Raw genomic sequence first — 27,434 nt, forward strand, 5'->3', positions numbered from 1 at the left:
TGTATCACTTCCACTATCAGAGGCACAGAGTGATTCTGTATATCATTTTCTGAGAATGTAAGAAGGAGGTTGTGGGTTCACTGATGTTCCATTGGTTTGGCCACTAAGGAAAAAAGAATGTCGCACTGGATAGGCTATTTGTCTGATCCAACAAGGCTCTTCTTATGTTATTCATTTTGGGCTGCACTGTATGGACACACACATTTGTTGCTAGTATACAAAATTCATTGCCCTTAGAATCACTTGCTTTGTATATATCTTCTATGGATCCTAATGAAACTGTTTAAATCAATGTGGAACAGCCAAAACAAACTTAGATATAGCATAATTTCATTTGAGTGTTTTTATCTTTATATTTTATAAATTATTTCACGTATTTTTATTTTTAACTATTTAACCTTTCTTTTATAAATATTTAATATATAGCAATATTTTAAACATTTAATATTTATTTTAAACATTTTCATACATTATATATATATATATATATATATATATATATATATATATGCATTTTTTATCATCTAAATTCTATTAAAATATAATAGAATAAAATGTAATTTTAGAAAATATAAAAAAGAAGTGCCTGCTGTTCAGTATGAATGCACCTGCTGCTTACTATGTTTGCAGTGCCTTTGGATTCAGTGCTAGAAGTCAGGAACAGGTTTAACCCTTTCTGTGTAACTGATAAAATACTACCTCCATGTTGTTCCATAAATAAGGATGTACCTGCACTGAAGAAATAATACAGTTTGACACTGCTTTAACTGCCATGGCTCAATGCTATGGGATCCTGGGATTTGTAGTTTTGTGAGATATTTAACCTTCTTTGTCAGAGACCTCTGGTGCCACAACAAACTCATATACTCATGTAAGGATGATTTTAATTCTGTCTAGTGCATGGAGCAAGTTTTTAATCCATTTTTTAACCAAAACTGTGATCTCAAAGGCACTCTTACAAAGCAGTTAACCTCTGTCCAAAGTCCTGATTTCAATGTCTGCTCAACTACTGCTTCTCCCTCTCATGAAATAGGCTAAATCACTTAAAAGCAGGAAATATAAGGCAAATTTCCTTCCCAGACAGGCGACAAGAATCCAAATCCTCTTTGGGCAGATCTCAAATGACCTCCATTTGTTTGAATGTTTCTTTAAAGGACCAAATCCTGCTATCAACCAAGATGTCAATATATGCACTTTATACACTTTCAACAGCATCCAAAGCAGCGGGTTCTGACCAGTTTTTAACCGAAACAGTTCAGACTCAAGAGGCTTCTTGTCTTCACTTCAAACAAAAGCTTTATTTATTATCAATAGTGAAGCGTTCAAGGAAAGGCAGAAAGCAGATGCCCTTGTGGGTGACTGATTGCTGATAAGTGAGCAAAGCCCACAGAGCTGGAGGTAAGATGGCTGTTGTCAGGTATCAGGCAGCTGCAACAAGATGCAGGATACTGCACTGTGGCTGCATCCGCACTGCAGAAATAATCCAGTTTGACACTACTTTAACTGCCATGGCTAAATGCTATGGAATCTGAGAAGTGCACTTCTCAGAATTCCATAGCATTGAGCCATGGTGGCTAAATGGGTATCATGGCTACTTATATTGCAGTTTGATACCACTTTACTATATACCATATACAACACTGACATTTGTAATTTGATGTGGGCATTAGCATTCTCTGCCTCAGATCTCTGACTCCTTTGAAACTAGAGCTCTCTATCAGAAATTTCTAAGTCCCTCACCAAACTATATGTCCCAGGATCCATCGGATGGAGCAGTGGAAGTGCTATAATCATGTACTGTGGGTATACCATGCTGTATGTTTTTATATACATACACATACACACACATTTGGACCTTGGAGTGAAAGGGAAATAGGTTTTGGGGGTTACTGTCAATTTAGAATAGAAAAATGTTCAGAGAGCATGGTCTTGAGCATGCAGTCAGAAAAAAACAGCTCAAGACTGCTTTTTCCAAAAACATGTCGAAACCCTGCTGTCCACACGGCCTGTTCCCAAAGTGGGTTGAATACTTTTGGGCAGACCACATAGCGCTGCATCGAGCCACACCTCTGGGTAAGTTTTTTTGTTACCTCCCCACCATACATGTCCATTATCACAGAAACACACCACCTGTGAGCTCCAATACCCCCCACATATACCATACCACTGCATGGCTGCCTCTTTGATCAGCCACACAGTCACATGTGCGATGCTCTGCTCATACAGGGCATGGGTGTGCAAGTGATACATTGCCAAAGCATGATCATGGAAGTCACCTCTACATGCACCTTTCACTCCCTGCACCCTATGCCCCCTTGCTGGACTGTCTGGTTTGTGTATGTTGTAATTACATCCATTGGAGTTGTACTTTCATATATTTTTTTGCTTTGCTCCAGACCCACACTGGTGCTGAGCTGTTCATATGCAGACACAAAGATGCATATTTTTGAGCTAAGCTGGAGTATCCCAGCTTCTTTTTGCTACGGTTTTAACCCCGGAAGGTGGCTTTGTTTTGGTTTCCACCCACTTTGGAGATATGCATCATATAAATGGTCACCCCAATGTTAAAGAACCTTCCTGCCCTATCCTCAATGCTACTTAAAAAACAACAACTAAACACAAAATCCATCAGCCTTTCTTACTTGTTATATATACTCTGCTTCCCAACCTTACAGCTACAAAGACAGATAGGACAATGCTTGTGCTCATCCCTCCCAATAATTCACCCAGGCCACAGAATTCTTGAAATTTCTTGGTGAAGGTACTCTTAAAGCATCCTCTTTTCATTTCTTCATTAAGATTATTTTTTCTTGAAATAGCTAAGAATCTCACACAGCCTCATCATACAGTATTCACTTGTAAAGAAGCTATCATAATCATTCTGAGCACTTATACAGCACTTAAAAGTCTTCTAAGCCTCTCACATACTCTACCTAGCTATAACTCTCACCGTAATCAAGGCTGTAAAATAGACCAGTAGGTCAGATTGATGATGTGGACCTGAAAGGTCTGATCATATAACACCTGTTCTGGCTCAGTTTACACATTTCTGGGCCTAATTCAAGATGCTGGTGTTAACCTATAAAGCTTTATATAGCTTAGTACCACAATATTTCATTGGTTGCATCCCTTTCGTAAACCCTGAGATCAGCATTTGTCACCGCTTTCCAGTTACTTCCTCCAAAAGAAGCTGAGAGGATAGTGACAAAGGAGAGGGACTACTTGGTTGTAGTCCTACATTTATGGAATGCTTTTCTCAGCAAAGCTCATCTAGCCTTGGCATTATCACCCTTTCAATGCTACACTATGAAACTTCTCTAATCTCAAGCACTTGGAAGTATGTGGTTAGGGCCCCAGCTCAGTGATCAAACACATTTTCCATGTCAAAGCTCCCAGGTTCAATCTTCAGATAGAGGTAAGGAAAAAAAAATCTTGCCTGAAACTTTGGAGAGATGCCGTCAATCCGTGCCAGTAATACTAGGCTACATGCACCAAGGGCAGTTTCCTGTGTTCCTGTTTTTAAATAATGGCATTATGTCCAATGATTACCCCTATAATTTGTTATTCCCAGGGGAGCTGCCATTTTATTCAAAATAAATACTGTGCATTTTTGTTTTTGTTTTTTGCATTGGAGTATCTTAACTGTAGTAAAACTCCTTCAGTATTCATAAGAGAAAGGCTCCTAAGAAATTACTATCCTCCGTCCCACTGCAGATATAGAGACTGTGACCAAGAGTGGCTCATTTAAATCCACCTATAGGCTGGTTACATAGCAGAAGTAAGATTTAAATCAGGATATCCCTGGAGTGCTTCCAGGTAAAGTGTTTATTGAGGAACTGCACTACCCCATTCCTAGAATATTATTGTGGAGAGGAAGTTCCAGATATTGTCATCTCATATCTTTCCTGTGTTTCCCTATAATTTTTTCTGACTTTTTTCTTATCTTCCCCATCCCCAATCCATTAAAGGAAAAGAACAACAACAATGGAGTAGTTGCATAATTCCTTCTGATTGTTAGCATTAGAAGACTTGGTTAGGAAGCACCCAGGTTTGTAGCTGATCTGGCTCTTAGCCACTATGCTATAGCACTCCTGTGCTAAAGATGCCACGATGTGCACTCACTTGGTCCACTGTCCTCACGCCTCTGATAGTGTCCTGCCTTCCCTGGGGACACCCTCTCCATCCTTCTCTTACTCAGGTTATATGATCTCCGGTGATCAGGCCAGGAGGAACGACTGAAAGATATATACATCACACAGAGATGCTGGCAAGTGTTGACTTGGTGAACAAAAAGTATAGCAATGAGAAGGGAAGAGGACAGTATGGGTATCTGTATTCTTAACCTGGGTTTATTTTGTTAAGAGTTAGAAACCAGCCTGAAATATCTGGTGGGGACTGCGGGGACAGAGGTTTTGTTTCTATGCAATTCTGGCTTATTGAGGACCAGGCAGCATGATGGAATAGTTGCCTGACTGCTCCCATTACAAGTGAATTAGCCACAGCTGGGAAGTTACTTTTTGGACTACAACTCCCAAGCCAAGATGACCAATGGCCATATATTTTGGAGCATCCTGGGAATTGCAATCTTCAAATATAACTTTTTTAAGAAGTGGAAGCTTTTGGTTTGCTAATGCAAACCTGGAATTCTATGGCCACAAGCCAGAGAAATCCCATGATTTCTTATTGGTTTATTTCTCTGGCTTGCTAGGGAAAAGACAAGCCAGAGAGGTCAGCTGAGATGTCATGATAAGCAAACCATGGACCGAAAGTTTCTGGTTTGTTTAGTTGCTCCTGCCTCTGCAATGAGAGCAACCAGGCAATATGCACCAGCATGCTACCTCATCCTCTAGTCCTGCAAACATTCACCTTGTTGTCACATATGAATGAGCCCATAGGGTAGGCAAGAAAAGACTATGGGACAGAGGCAGGCAAACTTTCATGAAGTCACTACAGAGCTGATTATGTGACCCATAAATTGTTGGTTGCTTTCCTACAAGACCTCACCATGGCTAGGTTGGAATGAGCTTCTATCCAACTCTAATCTGTGACTTAATTGTTTCATATGTGCCCTTGGAGAAGGGACAAAGAACTGCATAGGTGGCAATGGAGCATAGCTTTTTGACCAGCTGAAATCTGCCAGTCCATCTCTGGAATATGAGTTGCCTTCAATGCTTACCAGCACATTCTGTGTGTTTCCACCACAGCTTTAAGGGCTAGAGAGACTTATTTGCAGATTCAGTCCCCCACGCCATCCTGTGCCACTGGGGGGCTCCAATGTTGGTGGTGTGATGGTTCTGATCCAAACTTTATTCCAAACTTTGAAGGAGCAATCCAAAATGCTGAACTCTTATCTTCTAAAAAGGTCCAGTACCATGGATAGCTCTTTCAAATTTCTTACTAAAACCTAGAGCGGATCGTTTCCAGGATCAGTAACTGGCCTAATACCTTCTTCCTAAAGGACAGCTATAGAAATCACCTGATGAGCATCGGCACAAATATATCATATTCGCCTGAAAAAAGGAAGCTCACCTAGACCTTTTGTTTACTGCATTTAATTCTCGACAAAAGGTCTGATCTTCTTTTTGTATGTCCTTCACAGGTTCCTTTGCTATTGTACCCTTTATTTCCTTCTCCCCTTTTCCCTTCTTGGAAGACTATGGTCCCAAACAGACAGGCCAAAATAAAGCTGCTTCAGGTCACTTTGGAGGTATGCTATTTAAACGACACACACATCTTAAGAGGATGGAAGCTGCGCCAAAACTGTGCTCCAGTCCTTAGGACTGCAGCATTGCTTTGGTGCAGCTTCCAGCCTCTTATGATGCATACATAATTTAAACAGCATACCTCCAAAGTGACCCAAAGCAGCTTTATTTTGGCTGTCTGTTCGTACCCTCTATCTCCTTTGTTTAACTTCTTCCTCTACAGGAAAATAGCCCTTCATGGAAAGTTTTTCCTGAGCCATCATAAAATCACATCTGATTCTCTCCTAAACAGTCAAGGATCCAAGACCTGGGACCTGGGACTCTGCAGCCCAAGTGTTACTGGTCTAAACTTGTATACCCTACCTGGAATCTGCAGGTCCACCAAGCTCTAAGGGTCTTATTTTGGGTGCAGAAGGGTACAGACCAGTGCATCATCAGCTTCTGGATTGACCAACCCTGATGTGAATACTATGAGCCTGCTGCAGGTCAAGCTACAACTCTAGCATCTGTCTTAAAGGACTCACATCTGGTGAACATAGATTCCAGGTTTGGATTTCAGTAGAGCATCTTTTCCCCAACCTATTGTTCTTAAGGTACGTTGTAATGTAGGTCCCACTACCCATAGGCCATGTGTATGTGGGGTCATGGTATCCAACATCAGGTTGGGCAAGGTGGGAAAGAGACTGATCCTAAGACTTATTACTGAAATATTTTCTTTTTTGTCTCTGTATCCCATCCCTGTCTTGTCCAACCAATGCCAGATGCAGTCAGCTCCTTGGACACAATCCACATTAACTTCATGTAGCACATGCCAACTCAAGAGTTCCTGTTCACTGAAAATATGTCCTGAGACTCCAATTTATAATGAAGTTTTGCTATGTTTCCCCTCAATAGCACTTAATAAGGAACAATGGAAGGGGTCCATGATCAGTTTGGAAGATTAACCCAGATGTCCTCCCCGGAGATTTAAGCTTTACATTCTGAACCCCCTAACCAAAGAAACAGCCTCCATTTTGAGAAGCAGAAACTCACCGGAGGAGGGTTCGGGACCAAGGTCTAACACTTCTCTGGGCAAAGGATATGGCTCTGTTCCACCACCCAGACTGGCCTCCGCCTCCTACATAAAATGGGCTGAATTGTGAGCCTGCTATGCACACACATGCATACATATATTCAAAAAGCTTCAAAGTGAACCACTGTACAAAATGCTCGGCTTCTTCCAGGGCCTGCTCTACCATGGGGCAAAATGAAGAAGGCACCTCAGAAACCAAATAACAAGTGTTGTTAAAAGGCAAATCGTTTGCTATTTAATTTGTTATTGTTGCATATCATGTGGCCCTCCGGATGTTGTTGAATTGCATCTGACAGGATTCCTTACCATTGTCTATGTTGGGTAAGGCTGCTGGGAGCCACAATTCAACAACATCTGGAGGGCTACACAATTACCACCCCGCTTGTGTATTTTTAATGCCGGGCATGTGGTGAGAAGGAGTCCTGTGGAATTTTCTTCCTCATGTGCTAGAATAACAGGCTGGCCTTGGGTACGGTGCACCGGGTGGATTAGAAGAGGAGAGTTGCCATTTGTTTCTCTGCTTCAGGCAACAATATTTGCCCAGTGGGCCCTGATTCACTTCCCCACTTGCCTCTTCCCTAAAGAAGAATTGCTGGATGGGTGGAAAAGGTAGAATTGCCAGATAGACTCTTAATCTAACATCCACTCTTGTCTTAAGATGACAGGCTGGGGAGCAAGGAAGTAACATGATGGTGATTTAAAAATAGAAAAAAATCCCTAGCAACCTCTGGGGCTGTCAGGATCACTTTGCTTGCTTGCGACATGTTAGATTATGTTAATACTGGACGATGGGACAAGTAGTTATGAGTTAAATGTCAAAGCTGTTGCCCACATTCCTTTGGTGGTTAATAAGCAGATGGGAAAGGAGGAGAGGCTGTGCTGGAAATCTTTAGGTCAGTCTCATGAGAATTAATGGTGGGGAATTGGTTTGGAAGGAGGGGTGACCATGGGAAAGAGGGGAAATTAAAGTGTTTTGTTTTATGGGCAAATGGTGTGACATCCTGCTCAAAATTTGAAGTACTGTATGCTATAATTGCACTGTGTTCATGCATCTACAGGAAATATTTTTTTGGGGGGGTTGTTTCTGAATAAAGCTTTCTGGTTCACCACTGAAGCCTGACTTTCTGAACTGAAGTGATCCTATACGTGGTTGTTCACTTCATCCCTGCCCAGCACAATGGAGCATAAATATAGTGGCCAAAGAATTGTAAGCACAAGCCCTGGCGAGAGCTCTCAGCAAACTTCCCCTTCTAAACACACAGCAACTGGAGATACTTCTGTTGATATATAAAAACACACACATTAGTATGGTGTTTTAGAAGACACTTGTTTTGTGCAGTGACTCACACCATCCAGTCAGTGTGCTTTCATTGTTTACATTGAGATCGCACCACACGCACCACACACTTCCACAAGGTGATAACTGGTAATACAAGAGGCACAGATGATCTTGAGTGAAAACAAGGATCCTTGACTGTACTGTAAGATGAGGGCCAGGGAGAAGGACCTGGAAACCCCCAGGTGTTGATGGACTAAAGCTCCCATCAGTCTGTGGTCAGAGATGGTGGGAGATGTACTCTAGCAACACATGGAGGGTTGCGTGTTTCCCACTTAAGACATCAGAGAGAGAGAGATGGAAAACAGAAAAGGGTATGAATGAAAGTAGGATGTGAGACAGTGTGTAAGAGCCAAAAGATTGGCTAACTATTATAACAGACAAAAATGCATTGGATTTCATATATTCTTTTTTTCTTTTACATCAGACTGTAGGCAAGTAACATTTTCTAAACTGCTGCTGTGGAATGCACTGTAGCAATTGCCTTGCTAAGGAATATCAAGCTCCATAGCAGCTCCACCTCCCATGGAACACAAATGCAAACAGATGCATACAGCAATGATTTATGATATGCAAAGGAATACCGGGAGACAGAAACCTGGATCATTTGTGCCCCAGTAACTCCCCAGTTACAAAGTCAACCTTGGGGCTCTTCAGATCTCTCCTTCCCTCCATGAACAGTGGTATCATCCCCCTATTATGTGCCACCTCAGTTGCTCCAAGACAGGTGAGGAATTTTTACTCCTATCTCTCCCAGTTCCTGTGGGAATACAGTATAAGCAATAAAGGCTCTGACAGAAGTCATTGTGGCAGCACCCAAGCCTGGCCCTACTATTAGGCAATGTAACTTCCTACTACCATGTAATTCTTTCCACAGAGATTCATCTGTACAGGAAACTATTCACCATAGAACAGTTGCAGCACCAAATGCTAGTGGGCACAAATTCCACTAAAACCGGTGGGAGGATTGACGTTAGTGATTTATTTTTTTAAATTTATTTTTGTTGCTAAGACTTTAATATATAGAATATTGATAAGCTTTTCTTTACTGGTAGCTTCCTTGGCTGAATTTAGGAGGCTCTCCTTATGTATGTGTATTTCAAACTGGAGTCAACTTACTGTGCCAGTTAATTTTTCTTAGCCTGTTATACCTCACAGCATTGTTGTAATGATAAAAGTAAGGAGGAGAGCCAAGTACCCCACTTTGAGCTCATTGCAGGAAGGGTAGACTATAATAGATGTAAATAATAAAAGGGGCTTTCCCTCTCCAAAGAAGTTAGTTTGTTGCAGCATAAAAAAGAAAAAAAGGAGTCAGGAAAGGAATCTATTAGCACCTTTAAGACTGATATATTTTACATTATATATGCAAAAAACACTCAGGGGCAAAACAGACAGCCTCGAAAGTCCGGCCCTTTGAGCATTGTATCAGGGCTGTGGTAACTCAATGCCAATGTTTTTCCAGCCCAAAAATAAGTGGCAAAATGCCTCTCCTTTTGGCAGCAGAAAAAAGGTACTCATTCCACCATGGTGGTGGCTTTTCAGCATTTCTGCAGTGCAGCACATGCAAACTGCATGCTGCAGAAACCCCATGATGCCACCCGCTGTGTGGTCAGCGGGACAACATGACACCAGCTTGGGGGCAGCATCAGGGTATGCACTGTGTGTGTATGCCATGCCCCCATAGCACCCTTAAGCTGGTGTTTTTTGCCGGTCTGTTTTGGTCCTTGTTCTTAATGGTGCTGCTAGTTTCCTTTCACCTCATTTTCTCTTTTTAATAAATCAAATGAATTCATAGTCACCTTCATTTTGGTAAGCCTGAAAGTAAATCTCAACGATGTGTGTGCATCCATTTTCAGAGTTCACTTCATTTCGTCCCCACCACCCTTTAAAGTTTTTATATATATATATGTATATCACCCAATAGCTAAAGTTTTGTACCATGCCTAATCAGGCTTATATCAAGATTGATCCATAACAAGTATGATCACTTCCTGCTTACAACCTGAAACACTCTGGGGAGATGGTTCAGCAAAGGACTTGCAACGTGTTGGAGTGTGAATTCTCATTGCATGTTTGACTCACAAAAGAAAAGACTCTCTTTTCTTTTCTTTCCCCCAATGGATTTGGACTACTCACTGTTTTCAGTTGCAAGTGACATGTTGGAGCTTTTCAGTACAGAGTCATCATATGCTTCAGCATCCAGTTTCTTTTGAATACCAGCTTCGTAGTCCTCCTTTGGGAAAGAAACAAAATAGTTTTAATCATCTCATTAAAAACAGATATTGAGAGAACCAATGCATATGGCTATATACTTTTGTGCTGGAGTAATAGCTGCAATCTGTTATGCTTTTCCAAAATTCAAGGCTCTAGTCCTTATTTTGAAGGTTTGCTTTCAATATATGCACAGAAAGACAATGGTTTGAGGGCTGTTGTTTTTAACCCCACCTCACTCTGAGTTGCCATTGACTTCCAGTCTGACTCTTGCTGTATTGTCCTTCTTCCTTCAGCCTGGAGGTAACATGCCCTGGTTGACTGGATCTGTTGGAGATGCAAAAGAAAATCAAACATGTTAGGAGGGTTAGGATCACGAACACATCAGCGTATCTCTTTGTTCTGAATGGGATCACTTTGGGGAGATGCTGATGTACCTTTGAGGCTTCATACAAGGAACAAGTTGGCTTGACTTTGTGGAAGACCAGAAAAATGATTCCCCTGTCTGTAGCAATCATTACAAGGCCATACTTTATATATTATTTTACATTATATATGCATGGCATCTCTGGCTGTAGAATCCAATCTGGGTTGTAGTCCAAATTTTAAAAGAAATATCCAAAGTGTTGAACCAATTGCTGGATATGATTCAGGACCATGGATAGCTCCATAAAGTGCCTTTAAAGTGGGTTCACTATCCCATAGGTATGGAAACCACAAGCTGCAGGGACCATGACTAATAGCAAACCTCTGAACCCTCTCTTTGGTTGTTTCCATGTTAGCCCTTTTGCATGGAATTGCTATCCTTTGTTCATTCATATTTTATGGAGCATCCCAACAACAACATTGTCAGATGGCTGCATTCTAATTTTTTTCCATGTTGGCCTCCCATAATTTTTTTCAACCTGATTTGTTGGGGCAGTTTTGTGGTAATACAAATTTGTGCATTGCCTATGTAACACAGATAGGCAAAGTCCTACAGGGGCTTTTAATGGCCATAAATTAAATGCTTTGCCATAAATTAAATGCTTTCTTTTTTGTTCTACCCACATTTTTGCTTCCTAATAGAACTGGTGTAGGATTATCATGGTCCAAATGAGGCAACATGTCCCTCACATTGACATTCATTGGTAAAACAACCATTCCTTCTGCCTGTTTAGCAATCGTTGGGGATTAGGGGCTGAATGACGTACTGATTGGCCCTTGAATAGCCTTTATTAATTGCTCCAATATCGGTTTCTTTTCCAGGAATGGTGAGTGGATTAGAAGGATTTGATGATAATAGGGGAAAAAGTAATTAAAGTAATTATCATTAGCAAACAGTACTACTTAATTATGAGAATGAACTGGAACAATAATGAGAGGAAATAAGTAATGAAAGTCTTCCCCCTAAAAATAACAGAAACTGACACTATTAGAGAAATCTATTCTGAAAGGGTAATCCATAAACTATTTTTTTTTCATTAAATCCCTATCTGTGGAAGTAGTACTTATAAGAATAAAAAATCATGTTGTTGGGAAGTTTTGCTAAATGTTTTGCTAAATGGGACCTCCTCATGAATAAATATTATAGGAGGATCTTAGCTATGGGAAAAGGCATTGCTGGATGCTTCATTAGGTGTTCATATGGATCCTGTTTTTTTAATGCTGCTTTTTACATCCAGCTATGAATAGATGCATGCACACATATGGATCTCAGACAAGAACAAAAGAACTACAAAGATAGACTGAAAGGAGAAATGGCAGGATTGGAATTTATCCACAGACTATAGTCTATCAGCAATGGATTGAACAAAGATAATGGTTTCCTGGCACACTACACACATTTCAACACTATCTAACCCTCATCCTCATGGGGGCGCCCTTGACCTGTTCACTGCATCACTCTCTGTTTCCCGCACTCATCTATTCTCCTCTCCTACAGACTAGTTTCCACTGCCTTTGTTCACCAACAACCATTGGTAAAACTTCATTTTCATACGCAAAGAATTTTGAATTTGAATTGACATTCTCACACACCGATGACACAGATAGGTCTGTCCCTGGCTTTCCACTCCACCAAATGCATCCGAGGAAGTAGACTTAAGTCTATGAAAGCTCATGCTGCCAACTTCTTTGTTTCGGTTAGTCTCAGAGGTGCTACAAGATCTCCCTTCATACTGTTTCTACCGACTAACATGGTTATCTCTTTGAATTAAGGGAAAACCGACATACGTGTCTATGACATTAAGAAGGTTATCTACAAGATCCCATCTGATCCTGGAAGTTAAGCAGGGTCAGCTCTGGTTAGTACTTGGATGGGAGACTGCCAATGAATACCAAATGTTGAAGGCTATATTTCAGAAGAGGGAACTGGTAAACCTACCTCTGAGTAGTCCTTGTCCCCCCCCCCCCAAATCTACGAAATTCATGGGGTCATCATAAGGCAATAGGTGACCTGAAGGTACATACACATACATGTATGCACATTCATACACACATCAGTTTCACAAGAGGAAATGAACATATTTAACTCTTATGCCTGCACTCCAGTCTTTACAAGCTTCTAATTTTAAATTGTTGACTAAGGAATATTAAATAACTTTTCCTTCCTTTCTAATTGTGATACAATTATAATCAGAGAGAGAGAGAGAGGACTGAAGAATTGCTTGTATAACTGTTGATGTTCTGTGGCTTGAAATATGCTGGACTGATATTGGCCCTGCAGTGCCATCTTTCAATTGACTTTCTTGCTTGCCATGTCATTTTGGAAGCCCTGATTCAAATCAAACCCTGTACACCAACTCTGACAATACTGTTGACCACAGTATTATTTCCTACCCAGTGCCTTTTCATACCCATTTTGCAGCACTAGGAGGTGCTGAGTGGTGAGAGAAATCACATATTTGTTGTTGCAGGCTTTAAAATTATTTCTGACATATGGCGATCCTAAGGCAACCCTATCACAGGGTTTTCATGACACGTTTTGTTCTGAGGGGTTTGCCTTTCCCTTCCTCTGAGGCTGAGAGAGTGGGACTTGCCCAAGGTCACCCAGCGGGGTTCCATGGCTGAGTGGGGATTTGAACCTTGCTCTCCAGAGTCTCACCATTGCCCTCTCAACTCAACTGTAAGCCTGTTCTTTACACTCTATTCTAGATGTAGGATTTGTACACTCCCTCAGTTCTTGTTGAACTGCACCTTCCAGCATTCTTTGTTATTGGCTATCCTGGCTAGGACTGATGGGATCTGCAAGCCCCTGATGTTTGGAGAGCTGCACATTCCTGCTGTAGTCTCTTCCTTTCATCCAACACACATTTCTTTTCAACAACCTTATTTCCTGCTAGTTTGTCATCTCTCATGTCAGTCTTAGCACTGCAGTTCCATGACTCCTTTACCTAATTTAACAAACTGACCCTTAAAATTACAACGACAATTACAAAGGCATTGGACATTATGCTGGATGGTTTTCTGTCAGTACCAAAATTAAGTTTCTAGTCCTTAAGTTTGCACTTGTTCAGATCTACCCCTGAAAACATCTCTTATGGTTCTCTCTACTTGAGAACCTCACCAAGCCTTCTGCTCTGTATCTCTTTCTCTCACTGAACATTTGGCTATCAAGTAGAAAGCATAAGCATTTGCAGAAAGGTGTCCAAGGTCGAAAACACATGGCAGAAATAATCCAGTTTGAGACCGCTTTAACTGCCTGGATCAGTGCTAGGGAGTCCTGGAAATGGTACAGTAGTTTCTTGTGGCACCAGAGCTCTCTGACAGAGAAAGCTAAATGTCTCCCAAAACTACAATTCCTAGAATTCCCTAGAATTGAGCCAGGGCAGTTAAACCGGTCTCCAACTTGATTATTTCTGCAGTGTGTTTTGGACCCAAGTTAGAGATATGCTAGGCCTGAAAACTTACAAATGGGTCAGGAAAACAATTCCCATCTTCCCCAACCAGAACACACACACACACACACACACACACATATATATAAATGCTGCAGCAAGGAGCAGGTCGATATTCACAATTTCCTTCTCACACTCTTCAATCTTTGTTAACATTTGATTTATATCCATCTCTTCTCCCCCAAAGTGAGTCTCAGCTCACTAGTATAGCTAAAATCACAAGAGGTTAAAAGGTTAAAACACAATTAAACAGATATCAGTACTAAAAGGCTATTAAAAGTACAACATGAACCCTTAAAAACACCCCAAAGACATGTCCAAAGTCTGTTCATTTAAAAAAGTCTTTGCTGGTGGAAAGACAACAGATGAGGATCATCCAAGCCTCCCTTGGAAGAGAGTTGTACAGCCTGGAAACAGCCACCAAGAAGGCCCTCTCTTGCATGCCTTCCTGGATATACAGTAAGGGATTTACAGGTAACAGTAATTGACCAAGGAAAGTACACTGAAAGTCTAGAAAAAGAAACAGCTGAATTGAATTATATTCACAAATTCCAATCCATTAGCAGATGTATGACCAAAGACAATGGATTCATAGTATACTACATATATATAAAGTCCCTCACTGCTGCACATACAACAAAAGGAACCTTCTCATGGAGAGTTTTGAACCCAGGAAAACTGACTTTTGATAAGCACATTTATTGCTTTCACATCTCAACACTAACTGGCCACTATAAATACCTGTATCACCTCACTCAACCCTTTGAAAATTAGGGCAAGGGACATCTTTCTGCATTGTTCTGGACCTTATTACATTCTCTCCCATTCCCACAATTGTATAAATATGCTTTATAACCTGAAGCTTTAATATCACTCAGTACTGCATATGAAAAAGTGGGTTTATATCCATGAAAGCTCATGCTAAAATAAAAACCAGTCCATCTTAAAAGTGCTGCCACATTCCCCTTTTCTTCCCCATTCCTTCCTCCTTTTTATAAGCTAGGCATTTATGCATGAACTCACAAAACTGTAAGAGCAGTGGGGCAATGGAAAACCTTCCTTAAAAAGGCTGTAAAGCATCCTTCACTGGCAGATTTTCTGTGCTGGAATAATTCCAGACCTCCCCAAGACTTTGGTGCCAGACATTGGCACAAGTTACTGTTATATGGTATGGGTTACTGCTATAAGTAGCCCCTGGCATATGGTTTGAGTGTTGGACTAAGACTCTGTAGACCAGGGTTTGAATCCCCGCTCGGCCATGGAAACCCACTGGGTGACCCTGGGCAAGTCACACTGTCTTGGCCTCAGAGAATGGCAATAACAAACCCACCTCTGAAGAAATCTGCCAAGAAAACCCCAGGATAGGGTTGTGATAAGTTGGAAATGACTTGAAGGCACACAACAATAACAACAACTGCTATAAGTTAATCTTTATTGGTGGTAAATAATGTAACACATATACAACAGAGGAGCATTCTAGCTGTTTTGCTAGTGAGGTTCATCATTTCCTCACAGTCAATAGTACAACTTGGCCACTAAACTACTAATTCTAACAAAACTATCCGTGGCTGGCAATTCAGTTCTCCATAGCTGGTTATATGGGGTGCATCCCTCCATGAGGTAACAGAGAGAAGATGGACTCCCAAGGGTTGTACAGTATAGAACCAAAAAAGGAAATCAAAACTTTCAAGCATAACCCATGCCTTTCCCATTACAATAGCTGTAAGAACTGAAAATTCCATTCTCAGCATGCATATCTTTTCTCAGTTCCAAACTACCAAGCTGGAAAGTATTAAGCATGGGCACTAATACAAACTATTGTACACCACTGGACAACAGTTAATGTTTGGTCATCATGATAACAAGGACTTCAAAACCCATCTGCCATGTGGCAGAGGCTCAACTCATTACAGCAGTGTACAAAGAAGAGTTTGAAGAGGCAGGTCTATTAAATCATACTCAGTTCTGTAAGCAGGTCATTTTCTTGCCTTTCCCATTTAAGGGAGCTCTCTGCATGCAGGTAGTGCTCTGCTGCCATGAATTTAACCATTTTCTAATTTCTGTGTGAGCTAATGTTCAGATTCCCACTTTCCCATCCCTTGTGCCTCAAAATTTGTTACCACTAAGTGTGGGGGTAGTTACTGGCTTAACTGGTTTTAGAAAAGGGCATACAAATTTAAAACCTGTATAGTTATGCCTCTCCCTATATTGTCATACACCAACTTGCATCAGTTCTAGCCATCATGCCCAACAGCCAGGATTCTGGAAGCCCACATGTTCCCCATCCCTTTCATGGAGAATTGATATGTCAGTTACTACTATGTGTTATGGCTAACAGTGGCACCATGTATATGCAATAGACAGGGCTCTGGAACCTTTGCTCCTCCCAAATGTTCTGGACTACAGTACCCATCATCTCTTATCAGTGGCCACTCGGACTGGGCCTTCTGGGAGCTGAAGTTCAAAACCTCTGAAAGACCAAAGTTTTCCCACCCCTGCAGTGTGCCCACTGAGGACACAAGATAGCTACCACCGTTTTGACCAGCTTCCAGGTTTTTCAGAGGAACTCAATGAGCCATCATTCAGACACAGTGTGGCAGAATAAATGGAAGTTCAGTCTGGCCAGCAGATTCTGATATTGTCAGAATTTGCAATAGTTACTTTTTTTGGACTCCAACTCCCAGAATCTCCCAGCCAGCAGGGCCTGTGATCATGTTGGTTGGAGGATTCTGGGGGTTTTAGTCCAAAAATAACTTTTCTGAGCAATTTGCAGTGTGTCATGCAAGAAAGGCACTAATTTCTTCCAAGTCTAGCTGCCAGGTATTTAAAGCTTTCCATAAAGAATCCCATCATTTCACTAGAGAATCTATTCTTTCTACTTAGGGTTGAAGGTCTTCTAATCACATCCTAAGAGCAGATCAAAACAGAATTGTTTCTAGTGACAAGGCAGACATTCTGCCCATAAGAAACAAACCCTAAAGAAATCCAAAACAAAACAAAACTCCACTCAGTGCACATCACAAAAAACCAACTTCTAGAATCCAAACACACAAAGCCCAGTAGAGACCATTGGTTTCCCCACTTCCCCTCAATCCTCTATAGTTATCTTTCAAAAAGCAATGAAAGCAAGGATGGACTGTCTTTCAGATGCCAAAATGAAGGCCAAATAACTTGCGGGGGGAAATGAGGGGGTGTCATTCAAGATTGGCAAGTATATATCTTTTATCAAATGAATTGTGCTAAAGATTCAATCATCGGATTTGTTTAATTTTTGTTAACAGAAATCTCTTCACGAAGGATCGCTAACTGGAGTTTTCCCAGTCTCATCTCTTGCCCAAAGCTGTCTCTTTAACCTCCTCTAGAATTGTCCTCCTCCACCATCCTTTTCCTGCTATCTCCACCAGCATCTATTAGGCCCCTTAAGAAGCTAACTAAGAACTGTGTTGGATCAAAACATCTTAGTCAACATCTTATCTTAACCAATGTTCTGCTCCTACATTGGCCAACCAATGCCTCTGGGAAGCCCATGGCAGGACCTAAGTGCAAGAACACCTTCCCATTCATGTCCCCTAGCAACTGGTATGGGCTCACCTACCTGTTTGCTTGGATGGAGTTCTCAAAGCAACATCAACGATGCTTTAAGCCAGGTAATTTTTTGCTGTTCTGTGGAACCTCTGTCTCCGTAGTGGTTCCCTCCAGCCCACAGCAGAGGCAAATGAGATGAAAGAGCTTTCCTGAGTAGACCCAAAATCCTGACTCATGGTTGTTGCTTTAATCTTGTCTTGCCACCTGGCATTGGAGGTGCTGGATGTTCTAGATTCTACCTCTTTTTCCAAAGGCCAGTAAACAACATTATCTGGCGTTTCCATGCGGGGCAGCCTCCCTACTAAGCATCTGCGCTCTTGAGCATTCATGGCACGCCCCTCACATCTTACCAGCTCTGGTCTCAAAGACACAAGAAAGTAACTGGTCAAGCTCAAGAAATCCCCAAGCAAGGAACCCTCCTCTCTTCCCCCAATGAGCATGTGGTCCTCCAGTGTCACGTTGGCTTCTCAGCTTCACATCCTGGAGATAAACATGTTTACAGATTTCAAGGGGATTCCCTTTGGTGGATGGATAGGGGATGAAGGGGGAACCCTCCCAAATGAAGTGTCTAGCTTGTTTTCAGAGTTTCCCATGACGATTTTGGCAGAAGGGTTTCAAGACAAGGCCCAGGAAGGAGCACATTTCATAGTTCTCCATTGAATTGACTCACCTAGAAAAGAGAAAGAAAGATGAGGACAGGGCAGGAACTGTATCACTGTTAACCTTATTAACTTTGAATGAGTTCTTACAGGTGCCTTTTGCCTAGCTGCTCTTAAAATAAGCAGGAGCAAGGCTCTGCTTGGAATATCTGCTCTTTCTAACCACCACTTGTGTACGTGCCTGTCTACACACCTTCATACATGAAATGTATGAAACCATCTGTCCAGATTAGAAGCTCATACTTGCAACCAGAACGTGGCTGGAGGAGTCAAAGAGGTTTCTTGAGGGCAGGAAAATTAAAACACCATTTCCCAGAATCATCAGGCAAATTCCTTTCACTGTAACTACTCAGAATACATTCCCCCAGTTCTGAATATTTTCACTCACCCCAAACTGTAGAAGTACCTACTGTATTTAAGAATTCTTAGCTGCTTTAACTGGAGTTTCAGCTCATGTAATCTCTTATTTATTTTTGCATAAACTGGCTTATGAATAGGAACTAGTATTATTTCCTGCCAGGTGGCAGCATCAGAGCTAGAGCTCATATTCTGTTTGTGGGCTTCCCATGGGCAACTGGTTAGACCAGAGAGAGGCCTTTGCTCCAGATCAGCAGGGCATCAACTGTCTGCATTTTGTTTCCTTTGTAACTTTTATCAAGTTACAGACCTTTTTAATTTCTATCACAATATCGATTAATGACGTGTGGTTTGAGACAAGATCTTCATTAAGTCATTTTCCTGCTTCATTAACTGATCTTTTGAGGACTTTAGATATCATTGTTCCCCATGTATTCTTCATTACCTCTAACTTTTTCAGCTAGGAGAAATCAAAGCGAAAAAGACAGAATAGCTGCACCTCTTTCTGGAAACGTCCAAAGGAAGACATGATGCAAAATCTTCATTACAGAACTTTGGTGATGTAGTTTATACAGTCTTGCAAAATTATACCTGAGAGACAGCCATTCTGTGTACTATCTGTATCACAAAAAACTTGGTGATTCCAAAATGGTTGCCACTGAGGACACTTGTCTTTTCTATTTTGATTAACCAAAGTGAATAAAATATGCCATGGAAAATTAAAATGTTACTGAACAACATAGATCTGCTCTGTGTATGTGTATTCGCACATGTGTGCAAGTCAAATCATCTGTCAACTTGTGGCAACCCCATTAATTTCATTGGGTTTTCTTAGGGAAATGTTACTTAAAAGGTGGTTTGCCAGTTTCCATTGCCTTCTTCTGAAATATGGCGTACACCACCTAGCATTCCTTGGTGGTCTCCCTCGCAAGTACTAACCACGCTTGATCTTGCTTAGCTTCCAAGATCAGATAGGATCTGGTGCCTTCAGGATATTTAGGCCCTACTAGACTGATACAGAAAGTGGGCTGAAGTGTTACAAGGGTGATGGTTATAAGGAGCAGCTCCTGGTGAAATGTCATTAAGAATGATGCATTAAGCATTCAAAGATACAGCCATGTTAGTCTGTAGAATCAGTATGTAGGGAGATCTTGTAGCACCTTTGAGACTAACTGAAAGAAAAAAGTTGGCAGCATGAGCTTTCCTAGACTTGAGAGTACTTCCTCAGATGCATTTGGTGGAGTAGAAGCCAGGGACAGACCTATATATGCCACTGGTATGTGACAATGTCAATTCAAATTCAAAATCCTTTGTGTATGGAAATGAAGTGGCAAGTCCAATTTTAATGATGGCCATTTGTGAATAAAAGCACTGCAAACTAGCCTTTCTGTGTATAAACATGTTCCAAGGCAATGGATTCCCTGGGAACTAGAAACAGCATCTCTTAAGTTGCAAGCCAACAGTCTAACCACTCCGCCACATTTTCTTTCTATTGTAGGGATAGTCTAGTTTATAACTGCCTTTGGAGTACTTCCAAAGGAGGCTTTTATCATACAGTCATCGAGTCTCATTCACAGAATTCTGCAGCACTTCCAGACAGTATGATTCTCCATTACCATTGTTGTTTTTGTGATGTGTCACTTTCACTTATCATTGTTCTACTCACTTTAAAAAAAAAACCATTAAGGAGAAAAAAGGGAGAATCACTGCATAATGCCTTTGAATTAATAGTCTTCCTGCAAGTTCCTTGCAGGAACACCACTACCCACATCCGTTTCTTGTCAACCAAGACCAGGGCTTGGGAAAGGTTTTTTTTTACCATAACACACTCCCTCCCCCGCCCCGGGATTTCATATCATCCAAAAAAGTAACTGCCTTTGCCTCTCCCATCCCTAACTTCCTAATGCATTCTCTGTGTAATGCCGGATTTAAAACTATAAGTCCTTGGGGCAGAGAGTTCTCATTTCATGTCTATGCCATATAGAATCATAGAATCACAGGTTGGAAGAGACCACGAGGGCCATCCAGTCCAGCCTCCTGCCATGCAAGAACTCACAATCAAAGCAACCCCTGGTAGATGGCCATCCAGTCTCCTAATGTTTAAGTAGAATTTCTTTTTCCTGTAGTCTGAATCTATTGTTTCAGGTCCTATTCTTTGGAGCAGCAGAAAACAAGCTTGCTCCATCCTCAGTATGACACCCCTTCAAATACCTAAGCGATTATATCTCATCTTAAACTTCTCTTCTCCAGGCTAAACATGCTCAGCTCCCTAAGTCTCCCTTCATAAGGCATGGTTTTAAACCCTTCACCATTTTGGTCGCTCTCCTCTGGACATGCTCCAGCTTGTCAACATGCCTTTGGAATTGTGGTACCCAGAACTGGACACAGTATTCCAGTTGATGCCTGACCAATGTAGAAGAGAATGGCACTGTTACTTCCCTTGATCTAGACACTATACTCCTATTGATGCAGCCTAGAATCGCATTGGCCTTTTTAGCTGCCACATCACACTGTTGCCTCATATTCAACTTGTGGTCTGCTAGAACTCCTAGATCCCTTTCACATGTAGTCTTGTTAAGCCAGGTGTCCCATCCTATATCTATGCATTTCATTTTTTTCGACCTAAGTGCAGTACCTTACATTTCTCCCTGTTGAATTTCCTTTAGTTATTTTTGGCCCAGCTTTCTAATCTATCAAGGTCATTTTGAATTTTGATCCTTTCCTCTGGGCTATTAGCTACTCCTCCTAATCTGGTGTAATATGAAACACTAAGTGGGCTGATGCCATTGCATCAACCCATAATCACAATAATTGGAGAACAAGTTAAAAGAAACAATCAAGCCTAACAATTTCTCGGTCCAAATTGAAAACCCCATAATGATTCAGACACATCTCTGTGCTGGGCATTTTTCCAAATATTCTTAATGATCATTTTTAAAAAATCCATATACGTTGGCTCTGCCATATAACCATTGTACACTGAGAGATAATATATAATAATAAGCACTGTCTGGCAGCAAATCTTGAGAGGAGATCTATTGTCCAGGCCTTGTCAAATGACAGTACTGAATTTGAGATGCCAATGATTGAAATCAGACTTGCAGGAAGAAGCCTTAGTATATAATGAGTTAGACCAGGAGTCCATGTAGCTCACTGTTATCTACTACCTTGCCTGGAGGGGATGTACACAGGGACCTTTGGGATACACTGCTAATCTAAGGAGTATGGAGGCCTCCCCAGGAGAGGCCCAGCAAAAGGGCCTCTCTTATCTCAGGGCAACAAAAGGAGTCCCTACAGCTGACTGATCATTTGCAATGGGGAATGAATGAGGGCATACTCATACAGTACATCAGTGGTTAGAGCTGGATGTCAGCAAGGTGGTAAATCCACTCTGGATTTTAGTTCAAATGCTATGAGAGCTATCCATGGTGTTGAACTTACCTTGGGGATAAGGATCAACACCTTGGACAGCCTCTTCAAAATTTAGGTCAGAGTAGATTTACAGTCTCCGTCTGGGTGTGGGCGTGTTTGTGAGACTAGACCACCCTGAAGACAGGTTGATTTCACTTCCAGCCTCAGGAGGTACTCTGTCACTAACACATGCCCTGTTTTAACCCTTTTAACATTATCCTTAATTGAATAAGGGCTAGAGTCCCAAGTGTCTCCACAAACCAGTTTCAGTATGTTGTTCTTGTATGCCTTCAAGTCATTTCCAACTTATGGGAACTCTGAGGCAAATCCATCATAGGGTTTTCTTGGCAAGTTTGTTCAGAGGGGTTTGTCATTGCGTTCTTCTGAGGCTGAGAGAGTGTGACTTGCCTAAGGCAACCTGGTGGGTTTACATGGCCAAACCGGGATTTGTAGCCTGGTCACCCAGTGTCCTAGTCCAATGCCCAAATCATTACACCTTACTAGCCCTCTTTTCAACATGTTAGGTAATGTATATTCTCTTCTTTGCAGTTTATAACAACCAGTTCAGTCCAAGTCATCCACTATAAAACAAGCAGTAATACGTACAGAAATAAAGTATTTTATGTGAGTTAACTTTAAGCTCAATATGGTTACATTAAAATCAAACATATTCAACATGACATCCATTCAGATATTTAAAGATGTCACCTTTCAGTCTTCTCCTTTGCAAACTAAACATACTCAGTTTCCTCAATCGTTCTTCCTTAGGCTTGGTTTCCACACTTTTGATCTTCTCAGTTTCCAGCCTCTGGACACACTGCAGCTTGCCAATAAGGGTGAACACCTTGAAATGTAGTTCACAGTAGATTTACTGCCTCTGTGTGTGTGTGTGTTTGTGAGATAACACCTCCTTGAAGACAGGTTGATTTCACCTTCTAGCCTCAGGAGGTACTTTTTGAGTTATAATGCCCACAACTAGACACAATACTCCAGGTGAGGTCTGACCAAAGCAGAAAAGATTGTGCTACTACTTCCCTCCATCTGGGCACTATACTCCTGTTGATCCAGCCCAGAATTGCATTGGCTTTTTTTGCTGCTGCATCACACTGATGACAAATATTTAATGTGTAGACTGTTAAAACCTCTATTATTTTCATATGCACCTCTTTCAAGTGGGCTATCGTCCATACTACTACATTTGTGCATTTCATTTTTCCTGCCTAGATGTAGTGCCTTATATTTATCTCTGTTGAAATTTATTTGGTTAGTTCTGCCCCATCTCTCTAAACTGTCAAGGTCATTTTCAATCATGATCTTGTCCTCTGGGGTATGTGCTATCCCCTAATTTGGTGCCATCTGTAAATTTGATCAACATCTCTCCTATCCAAAATCTCAGTCATTTCATATGACATATGTGTTGGTGGATATGAGCAGAACAGTTGCTTTTCAGTTGACAACCCCTAGAATCCCATCACCAGCATGACCCTACTGTGCAGGATCATGGGAACTGTAGTGCAATCAAGGAAATTTCCAAGCTCTGGAGATAAGCACCTGAAACATGTGGGAAAAGCTCATGAAGTGTTTGTTTCCAGAACTCCTCAATTCTGGAGAGTCTAAAATGTCGGGGGGGGGGGGGGGAATACCGAAATAAGATACTCATAAAAATGCCTCTGAAAGAGAGGCCAAATATGGTGCCTTACCTGAAATGAAGCCAAAGTCTTTAGTAGATGGTAGCAGTTACTTTGAGGATGCAGAGACAATGCAGGACAAAATCGCTTCCAACTGCAAATACCCACAAAATAAATTTTCCATGTAACTAATGCCCATAGAAGTAAATGGGTCCTTCTGCTTTTCATTGCCAAGTCTCCAAAGTCTCCCCACAGTTCTTTTTTGCAGAATTGTACAACTATATTATCCTGACTGTAAATAAGAAAACTGTATTATCTCGCTGAAGAATTCACATCAGTCTGTGTGAACCTTCAGATCTCACTAGTAATAATCCCAGCTGATGAGAGGGAAAGTCCATATACAGTATTGTCAAGAGAAGTACATCATTAAGCTGATCAAATATTTGCAAGTGTGTTTCAGATTAGTTGTACAATTCACAGCCAAACAGTAAATGTAAGGAACCAGGTGGTTTACAACAGCCTAGAAAAATCCCAGTGCTTATGTTTTGATTTGTAAAATAAAAAGTAGCGCAGTTACTTAATTCTAAACCTGTGAAAGTTGCCTGTGAATAATGAGTAGAAAGAAACCCCATATTTTGTACCTTCCCAGAGTCATTCTCTTTAGTTTATGGAAGTGCAGAAAAGACATATTATTCGAGTACAGAATGAAGTGTTTACTTTTATTGTTTAAGGATTGCATAACAGTTTTTCTGTAATATCTATCATATCAGTTGAAAAGAAAACCAAAAAGTGCTGCTCCATGGTAAAGACAAAGCACTCTTCATCTGCTCAGATGAATTCTAATGTTCATATTATTTGGGATTTTGCATGCAGTCAGTTCTCTTGGGTGATTCCTGGCAAAACCTAACATCTAGGCTAGTCATCAGAAAGAATGTGTATGTATGAGTTATGTTGCATTAGAAGTGTCACACCTCACCAAGTGGTTTCCGTAATTCTGTGCTCATTGGTGATATAACCTCTAATTTATACCCATCATGAGAAATGTAGATTCTTTCTTCTGGAGGTCTAGCTATTGGAGGAGGAAAAGCAGAGAAGAGTTATTGAACAATGGAAGCCATGAAGAGTGATTTAATGATCATGTTGGAGAAGCATGGAGGACATATTTCAAAAATGTTGGCTGTTCAGTCACTTTGAATGAACAAGCTCTTTTTTCCTAACAGCCAGGCACCCATCATGATAGGAGGTGAAGGAAAAGGATTTTATGTTGACTGTGCTGGATAACTTTGGGCCTGAACACACAGGCCAAAATAAAGCTGCTTCGGGTCACTTTGGAGGTATGCTTATTAAATGACACATGCATCTTAAGAGGCCAGAAGCTATGCCAAAGCTGTGCTCAAGTCCTTAGGACTGGAGCGTGGCTTTAGCGCGGCTTCTGGTTTCTTAGGACGCATGCATCATTTAAACAGCATACCCCCAAAATGACCTGAAGCAGCTTTATTTTGACCTGTGTGTTCGGGCCCAAAGGTATAAAGAAACCACTTAACATGCTTTGAAGGTCATTGGCTATGTTTACTGCTTTACCTCTAGGGCAGACAACATCAGCACCCCACAGGTTTTCTCAGCCACCACTGACAGTGATTTGCTACTGGCATGTCTAATTTGGTCTACAGCAAATTGTTTTTGACTACAGTTCCCATCATCCTGCACCAGCGGCTGTGCTGGTAGGTGCTGCAATTATTTTACGGACTATGTATGGCTGTATTTTCTCCACCTCTGGTCTAAAGGAAGTTAATAAGTAGTAGTGGTAAACATGTCTCTACATTAGATTTGGAATCTTCTGCAGCAGAGACTTCACTTAGAGCTGAATAATCTTCACAGTGAAATGTAGCTGATCATACCTGGCTGAAGAAATATATCCATTAGTTGTTGTTGTTGTTGTTGTTGTTGTTGTTGTTGTTGTTGTTGTGTGCCTTCAAGTAATTTCCAATTTATGGTGACTGTAAGGCGGCCCTATTATGGGACTTTCTGGGGCTGAGAGTGTGTGACCTGCATTCAGTGGGTTTCCATGGTGAAACAGGGAATTCCCTGGTCTCCAGAGTCATAGTCCAAACCATCACATCATGCCAGTTGTTTAGATCCTTTTTCTATTTTTTAATAGAATTTAAACATAACCACAAACCAACTTTATACAAATATATCTAAAACAAGCATATATAAACTACAATAGCAAAACAAACTTAACTAAACTACTAAACCAAACCAAATATACACTACTGATTCCACCCACAGTGATGGCTATATACAGTACCACTATTATTATACTTCCTACATATGATAACATATTTATGCCTCTGCACATACAAACCCAAAAGTGGATTCATATCCACAATGAGATTGCAAGGATGCAATAAACAATTCCCAATCTTTCTTAATAGTGAAGATTTCTCTTTGATTAATATTGCCAGTTTGTCCATTTCAGCAAATTTAATAGTCTTTGTCAAACAGTCTTCATGTGTTGGAGTATCGTATCTGTGCATATGTTATTCTTGCTGCTGTGATCATGTATTGCAACGTCTTTCCATACTTCTTGATTTGATTGGTCAGGTGAAAAAATTAGTTCTGAGTATCTACCCTGCCAAAAATCACATCTGGAAGACTGAAGGTAAAAGCAGATCTGGAAAAAGTTAATGGCTACAGGGTTTGAGAAAGCCCTGAGCAAAGGACATCTGATGAGGATCCTCCTGGTATCTGACAGGTTGCAGAGCAGAGTTAGGGTTTCAGACAAAGACTTATAAACTCAGTTGCCTGATGTGAAGAGTGTGGGCCAGATATAAATGCTGGTGGAGTCAATGGTGGCCCTAACAGATACCCTCTCTACAATGTCTTGAGATCATGCCATGTCTGTCCTAGTCCCTCACTTTGGAAAACCACAGAAATTACTTGCCATCTCAAATACTTCGGGTGAATGCATTATGTACTTTTTGATGGACTGGTGGGACTTGTGTTCAAGAGATGCTGCCCAAGGGGATGGGCAGCATCTAGTTCAACCCTTCTTGGAAACACCATGTACCCTGTACATGATGTTGCTTATATTGCCACTGCAACTTGGCAATCTTAAAGCCTTAAAATTGTGTAGAATTAGAGCTGAAAGCCAGACGGAGCCCTCGCATGAGACAAGTCAGGGTGAAGTGGCTACTGAATATCACATTGGCTTGAACCAAAGGGACAGCTATTAGGCCACAGACTTTTAGTGATCTGTAAGATCCTCTTTGAGAAAGCAATGGAGGAACTCAGTCATTGGAGGATTTTAAAATGTGCAGTGAACCAACCCAGCCAATGAAATTCCATCTGCAGAGTTTGAAAAGAAAGAAAAAAGATAAGAAAAAGTGTACGCAGAGTTTTGGGTTCTGTCTGGTTGGATGGGCTTGGGTGGCGCCAGCTGCCTACCAGGACAGAGAGGTGTTTTACGATTAGACCTATCACTGAGGAAGGCCCGCCTCCAGTTGTGGATGCTTTATCTCCCAGTAACAAGCCAGCCTGGCAGAGTTACTTCTCCTCCCTGCTTACTCTCCAAGGCTCTCTGCAGCTCAGCAAT

The 27,434-nt window shown here is 41.2% G+C and overlaps 1 protein-coding gene across 1 annotated transcript in view; it reads right to left on the bottom strand.

Annotated features, from left to right (window-relative positions):
- Positions 1-18,070, bottom strand: part of SLC4A1 (solute carrier family 4 member 1 (Diego blood group)) — a 54,371-nt gene extending 36,301 nt beyond the window's left edge. Inside the window, 3 exon segments of the mRNA XM_042473627.1 lie at positions 10,247-10,343; positions 10,556-10,648; positions 17,795-18,070. Of these exon segments, the coding sequence (XP_042329561.1) occupies positions 10,247-10,343; positions 10,556-10,573 (115 nt within the window). The 5' untranslated portion in view covers positions 10,574-10,648; positions 17,795-18,070.
- Between the last annotated feature and the right edge of the window lie 9,364 nt (positions 18,071-27,434).

Source organism: Sceloporus undulatus, chromosome 6 (assembly GCF_019175285.1).
Source record: "Sceloporus undulatus isolate JIND9_A2432 ecotype Alabama chromosome 6, SceUnd_v1.1, whole genome shotgun sequence".
In the NCBI taxonomy this organism is placed as follows: domain Eukaryota; kingdom Metazoa; phylum Chordata; class Lepidosauria; order Squamata; family Phrynosomatidae; genus Sceloporus; species Sceloporus undulatus.